The 7,794-nt window shown below is 35.4% G+C and overlaps 1 protein-coding gene across 1 annotated transcript; it reads right to left on the bottom strand.

The window, feature by feature from the left end:
• Nucleotides 1-1,341: 1,341 nt before the first annotated feature.
• LOC109680378 (uncharacterized) lies at nt 1,342-3,501 on the bottom strand. The gene has a single exon (XM_020155248.2). The coding sequence runs from the start codon at nt 3,499-3,501 to the stop codon at nt 1,342-1,344; it is 2,160 nt and encodes a 719-aa protein (XP_020010837.2).
• Nucleotides 3,502-7,794: the final 4,293 nt, after the last annotated feature.

Here is a 7,794-nt window from a genome sequence, read left to right on the forward strand (position 1 = left end):
CTTATAACTTATCTTAGTTTTTCTCTCTCTGTTACCTTTCTGCTCTTTTTACCTTAAAGTGATCTTCTTCACAAATTGAGAAATATAGCTCCTGATGGTGTCTAAGCTTTGAATCTTTCATCATCTGCCACCAGGAAGAAAGAATGATCCCTTTTCTCAGAAACAGCTTGAAAAATTCCAGGGAAGTACTATAACTTAGCCACCATTGGACTTACCAGTTGTGTGGCTGAGGGACAAAATACTATGATTACCTTGGATTAGGTGTAATCACTATAAACAGACCAGACTACTGGTAATCAGTTATCTGAAAACATACATGAAGATCTACATGTCAGGATATATGCAGGTGCAATTTTCAGGGGAGGGACGTAGACAGGCTATAGAATTAGCTGAAGTACCCATCAACAGATAAATGGATAAAGAAAATGTGCTTCATGTACACAATGGAATCTTACTTAGTCACTAAGAGGAATGAAATTATGTAGTTTATAGGAAATTGGATGGAACTGGAGATCATCATGATAATTAAAATAGTCACACAAAACAAATATTGCATGTTTTCTGTCATTTGTGGAAACTAGGGCAAAACAAAATAAAACAAAACAAAAACCAAGGTCATGAAAGTAAAATGGGGACTACTAGGGAGGTGGAATGGGAAAGGGAAAGGAGGAGGGAGGATGAGAAGATAAGAAGGAGAAATAGAGGGGATAATATAATCAAAATACATTATATGCATGTATAGAAATTTCATACTGAAACCCTTCCACTATGTACTATTAATATATATCAAAAATCCTATAGCTATTCATTTTTACTGATTTATTTATAACTATCTCCACAGGTAAACTGTGAAGTCCCCAGGACTTTATTGTAAGACAGTGACTTTGTCTCCTTTTCCAGAGACTAAAAATGCATTAAGTCTGAAACACAAAAAGACCTGAATATATATTATGTGGAAAAATAACCTTTGTTTAGCAGCATACTTAATATGTATAACTTAAGTAACTTATACTACTATTGTTAGTATAGTCTTTTCAGTGTTCACCACTTTGGGTAGTCAGTCTTCATAGATAAATCTAGAAAAACTAAAAACAATTCAAATATTTTAAGAATTATATTCACTTAAAAAAGTAGACAAATAATATTTACATATGTGGATAATTTAATAGTATGCATTTGTCTCCAACAGGATCTTTGAATTGAATCACCAGCATTTTTGTTCCAGTTACAAAGTAATGTGATAAATACTTTTAGTAATGCTTTCAGATTGTATTCATACTATCAAATATCTTTGGTAGCTAGCTAAGTAGATGGATTTGCCTTTCAAAACAATTTGCACCTCTATGTCCCTGATACTATGTCTCTTCTGCATTCATTCTTGGCTCTGTGATGTTTCTGAAGACTTGAATTCTGTTCTCTTTCAGTTTGCCTCCTGCAGGCAGGGGCACATTCAGAAAGACTTCTCATTTGCCTTATATCATCCAGATCCCACAATTCGTCACTGAATTTCTCCTTGGTTTGCATATCTGTAAATTGGCATTTGGTTTTTTTCTGCCTAACTGCTCTGGTTCTTCTCACTCTAGGAAACATGTTCTTTTGCTTCATCTCCTGTTTACTTGGGTTTCTGTGTTTCTCAGTCTGTAGGCCTGTGAGGCTGCCACAGTGGCTTCTGGTTTGGGAAGCCCCTTCATCTTTAGAATGCCAGTTGGGCCTCTTCCTAGTAGTTGAAGGAAGCTTCACAAATTGGAGTGGGGACAAAGATGCCCTCTCATAGTTTGACCCTTGGCCATACACATTTTCTTTTGAAGGCTCACAACATAACTGGGTTAAGCGTTCCCTTCTGTGACTACCACTCAGATTAAGATTACTCAAATCTCTGCTTACAGATCTCTTTCTAGGTCCAACACACCAGGATTTGGATCTGTAAGAAGTGGATCTTGATCGCCTTCGGGTTCTTCCACTGGACTGTGAGCCAATTTCTACAAATTGGAGAGACTCTCTGCTCTTTGTCCTCTTTTTTCTGTAAGAACTCAACTTTCTACCATCTTTCTTAGGAGAAAGGGCATTTTCTGAGATACAACTCCAAGAGGGGTCTCTCTCTCTGGATTTGCAACTTACCAAGGATCTTCCTCTGGGCAATCTTTGAAAAAAATTTGGTGATTCTGAATGTTTGTTTTTTTCTGCTTCTTTTGCCTGGAAATGTATCTTCTTGCCACTGTTCAAAGGCCTTTTTTCTCTTAGATCATATTTCTGAGGTTGCACCTGATTTGAAATTGCTGGGTTCCTGAATGTGCAGACAGTTGTTTCACTCATTTGCAGATCCTGGACATAACCAGGAAGTAACTTTATCCCTTCTGTCTTTTCCTCTTGAGCATATTTTTTGCAATTCAGTACACCTGGACCTCTTTCCTTTGGTGGAGACCTATTCAGGAGAATATTATTACTAGAAACTGTACTTTTGTGATCATCTGATTCTGGCTTGTCTTTGGTCGAAACATGGATTTTGCTTGCTGTTTTATGATGGGCTAGTGGGATTTTAGATTTTTTCAAAGCAGAGTTACTATTTGAAAACTGCTTCAAGTCAGACTGAGGCCTCTCCTCATTATCCCATTGAACCTGGGTATCATTAGAGTGCTCTGTGTCATGCTGAGATGTGGCTGCAGCATAGTTCTTAAGCAGAACTGGAGCTGAAACAATGGACTTGTTTCTCACCCATGTTGAAGCAGAAGGACATTGATAGATGGCTCGCCGGTCATAAGTTTCCATGTTATAAGGTGAATGAACAAAACTGATAAACTCATGCAGGAAGTGGTGGGTATGTTGTAGGAGATAGGGCTCCAGAAGGTGAATGAAGGATTCACTGTCTAAATCATATTCTTTCATGAGATGGAGGATGGCATCTAGAATATTTTTCACTGTGTAGCCATAATCTCCATAAACAGCTGTTAGTTCCCGTTTCAGCCAAGGAACCAGCCGATGTAGGCTACCTGGATTTTTTTTGAAATAATTAGCTGAAAAGTGCTTTTCAAGTCTGTAGCCTCGGACGTATTTCACCCAGATTCCAGAGTAATAGAGAGCTCGCCTGAACTTCATAACCACCTGATCTCTAAAGTGTCCCAAGGACATGGAGTTTGGCCGGAACTTCCCAGTAACCCCAAACTCCCTCAGTAAGTCTTGGATTGTCAGCTCTCCCAATGGCCTGATTTTCTTTTTGATATCGTCAGGGCTCAGACTGTGAAAACTTTTTTGAGAAAACCCCACATAGCTTTCCTCCTCTGAGGGAACAAACACTAAATCTTCCTTGTGGTTATTCTCCAGTCTGGGAGAATAACATTGAGAAAGAAATTGCTCTGTGCTGGGAGAAGGCATGGATTTCTTCCTTGATCTAGAATGCAAAGAGCCATTACTTCTGTTGCTGGAATCAAGATTCCAGTCAGTGTCACTGTGAACACCCTCCAAACAGTTAGGACACTCACAGTCAGATGACAGATCTACTGCCATTGCCCTGAGCAGACTATATTTCAGAGCTGAATTTGAGAACAATTGCTTCAAATCAATTCTTCATCTTACAAGAAAAATATCTATTAACAACATCCCATGCATATTTTAGCATGTTCTATCTCCATGGAATTAGTGCTAAGAAACAAGCTATTTATCAAATTAATAATGAAGTGCACATAAAACTCAATGTATATAAAACAATGAGGAAACAGGCACACTGATTTTCTCTTTTTCAAAATTGTTGTTCCAAACTCTGAAAAGAAAATTGGAAATGAACATTAAAATTTAAATATCATATTCTTTGACCTAGCAATTCTGACTCTATAGATTTAGCCTAATATACAAATAACCAAAATATGTAGTCGATCATTTTTTTCTGGTAATAACAAAAAAAACCTGAAAACAACCTAAATATCCATCATTAATGGGTGTATTAAAAATGATGTATCATCCATAGTATGTAATATTAGATCGCAATTCAAAAGAAGGCAAACCTATTCATACTAATAAAAGAAGATGATTGAATATATTGTTAAATGAAAACTAAGTTTCATTTACATAGAAGTATGAAAGACTATTATAAACTCTTGGTGAGCTGTGCATGGTAGCACATGCCTCTAATTCCAGCACTAAGTAGGCAAAGGAGGAGGCAAGTTCATGCCAGCCTGGAATACGTAGCAAGATCTAGTCTCAAACAAACAACAAGAAAAACCCTTAGAGAATAACTATTAATTTCTGGTATCATTGTGAACTACTAAACACAGTGAAAAATTCTCCCATAGGGAAAGCAAAATATAGCTATAATATATACATTAAAAAATATATATCATATAACAAAATTCTCATAACTGAAAAACATTACAGATAAGAATGCAGAGAATAAATGAGCCGCCCACACCTAGTGTTCATTCTGCAGATGACAGGGGACAATAAATGGACTCTATTCAGATCAGATATCCAATAAGAGACTTCTTCATAAATTTGTGTGTTAAAATATTTAATTCTCACCCCAAAAAAAGTAAATTAGAAAAATAAGGCCACCCCCATAGGAGTCAGCAAGGAATCTTAGCAAATATTTTGTAACTTGACACAAGTATGTCTATACATTAAGTTCAAGCAGTATTTTGCTAAAAATGTCTAAAGTCTTATTTATTTTGAGTTTTATAGTGACCCCAGGCAATTGGTGAAGGAAAATCCAAATTCTTGACAGAGTAGTTCAATTTATACCCAGGTCTCATGACAAATTTTCCATAAATTGAGTTCTCAATGAAAAATCATTTACAAACAAGAACTAGACCATCGTTGGCCTGAGTCCACAGAAATTGTAGGCAACAAATGAGGCTTCTAAGACAATCTGGATATGTATAAGTCAGATGTGGTCAAAGAAAGAAAATGGTTTTGAAAGTATTACCCAGAAACTTCTACAAAATATGGCCAGAGTGATTTGAAACATAAGCCAAATAGGATTTTGAGAAATAAAAATTGTAAGTAATAAAATTTTAAAATGCGTGGATTAAATAAACAACAGAATAAACAGAGTTCTTTAGTGTGCTATAATAGAGATCTAAACAAATTACATAGACTGCAACACAGAGACACACAGAGATAGAACTCTGGAAGACAGATTAAAGACAATAAGAATGAAATGAGAAAGCTTAAGATTCTTAGAAATAATAGAATTAATGAAAGGCAATATTCAAAGAGATATGTATAGCAAACTTTCCAGAATGTGTAAAATATGAAAATAATCAGTTTCAGAATTACAATGAAATTGTAACTAAATGAAAAGAAATCCACATCAAAATACTTCAAAGTGAAATTGCAGTATACTAAAGATGAAATGACTTTTCAATTGCTATTATGCAAGCCAGAAAAAAAAGGTGACCATATCTTCAAAGTATTGATTGAAACAAAGTTTTTCACTCTGCAATTATGTAATCAATACAAGTGGCTTTCAAGAATTAGGTCAAAATTTGATAGAATTTGAGAAAAAACATTTGAGAGAAACTAAAACCTGAAAAAGTTAAATACTGACCAACCTCTAAATGTGCAAAAGATGTAGCTAAGGAAGAAAATGACTCAAAAATGACTAGAAAATATGTTTGAGGTAGATGACAGAATGGTGAGCAAAAACTGGTAAACTGATGGATCCATCTAAGCAGTCTATAGAACAATATTATAAATGTCTGTATTGTGAGATTAAAATTAAACAAATCTTTAACACAAAAAAGAATAGTGTGAAAGGTGAAAGGATGAATAGCTGAACCCAAAATATTCTAACGTTTTCATTTCATTTGGAAAGTGGAGATATTTATTTAGACACAGTTAAATAGCTATGTTAAAATGTCCATTGTGACCACTAAAATAATAAGAGTGAACTGCATACAAACTTGAAAGGGGAAAAAAAAAGACTTAAAAAAGAATTAATCAGATTCAATGTAAAAATAATTTTAAAATAAGCAAGAAGGTAAAAAGATGATCATAATATTTTATCTTATATATATATTTAAAAATAATATAAAATTTCAATGCATTATTATGGAGGAAATTTATTTGTAAAGAAAGAAATAGAAATTGTAAATCTATAATTGAAGAGAATCGAAGATAGTGTTTAATATAAGGTGTTGGAGGAGGAGAGAAATGATGTCAAGAGAAGTCCAGAGGTCATCAGAGGGTATTGGATACATTTTGCTCCCTAGTCTGGTAGTGAGTACTAAGCATTCACTTTATTATAATTATTTATATAATGTACATATATTATACATCTTTAGTATTAATTGCTACTTGATTAAAATCCTAATTCAAAAAAGACAGACATAAATAACAGAAGTTTGCATATAAATAAAAAAAAATTCTGGGCAGACAGAAAAGGAATGTTAATACTGTATCAGATAGTGGAATTTGGTGTAAGGGCTAGAAAAAAGGTCTTGGTAGCTTCCAAGTTATAGTGCTTAATGTTTTAGACCATGAATATGTATTTTTTTCTAATTACAAAACTAATTGAAAATAAAATCATATATCTTAACATAAACCAAATTGTGCTAAATGCACTAGTTTTTTAAAAAAAATTGTACCACAAAATCATAGTGTACTCATTTTGAGCATTTTAGAACGAAATGTTTGATGAAAAAGGGCCCACCCAAATTTTTAGTGGTGAATATTTGTCAGTCTGACTTCTCATTATCTTTGACATTTTTCAATGACGGAATCTAGTTTACTAAGCTCATAAAATCCTACAGCTGGAAGGAATTTCGGAGATCACGTTTCATGATTTTCTATACTTTTGAAAGTAAATAACTCATCTAGTAAAAGCATACATGGGAGTACAATGTGTTGCATGGGCACAGTGGTTCATTCCTGTAATTCTAGATACTCAGAAAGCAGAGCGAAGAGAATCATAAATTCAAAGCCAGCCTGTGCAAAATTTGTGAAATTTGATCTCAAATACAAAATACGAAGGGCCAGAAATGTGTGGTCAAGGTCCTGGGTTAAAATCACCAGTGCCACACACAAACAAAAAAATGCACCATGTTAAACATAACTTACCCTGTGTCAACCTCTCACCCTCCTCAGCACTGCACATCATCTGCGACTCTCAAATATGGTTCTAAGAATTCCTCCCATCACCATAAAGATCAAGTTTGCATAACTATTGTCTGCTCCATGTCCAATTAGTGCAGAAATCCCTCATGTAATCCTGCAGTGGATTGTTACCTGCTTGCTGCTCCAACACTTCCTCACAGGGTTTTGTTCTCTAAGACACAGCTCATTCCGCTTCACTGCTCACTCCCACTTAGTAAGGGTAAAAGAAGGTTTTTCTTGCTTCTAGATAAAATCTTTCATGGTATAACTTAAAAATATTAGTCTTAATAATAACTTAATGCCCTAAGTCTAATTTCCCTCCACCCCCTACATGGTCCTCTCCTCTGACCCTATCAATGAGGCTCTCTATCCTGGCTCTTCAATTTAAAACTCCCTTGAGAACTCTCCCATCTGGGCTCCTTCACATGACAGGTGAATCCATGGACCAAGGGATTTTTGTGTCATCCCCATGAATGATGCTCTTGGTTCCTAGGACTTAGTTTCCTGCCCAAACAATTCTTCCAGATGCTGCAAAAGCCTAGATCTATGCTCACAGTCAAGGACAGACCACAGGCCAAAGTACACAAACCTAGACTCAAGGGGTGAACAAGAGGCTGGTGGATAGAATTTGTGCATGGAGACTAGGGTACCAGAGGCTACTTATGGTGCCAGACAGCAGAGGAAAGGAACATGATGGTGAGGGGGTTCTCC

This window comes from Castor canadensis, chromosome 13, assembly GCF_047511655.1.
Source record: "Castor canadensis chromosome 13, mCasCan1.hap1v2, whole genome shotgun sequence".
Classification (NCBI taxonomy): domain Eukaryota; kingdom Metazoa; phylum Chordata; class Mammalia; order Rodentia; family Castoridae; genus Castor; species Castor canadensis.

Excerpts from the sequence above, each read along its gene's own strand:
- LOC109680378 (XM_020155248.2), bottom strand. The coding sequence starts at position 3,501 with ATGGCAGTAGATCTGTCATCTGACTGTGAGTGTCCTAACTGTTTGGAG.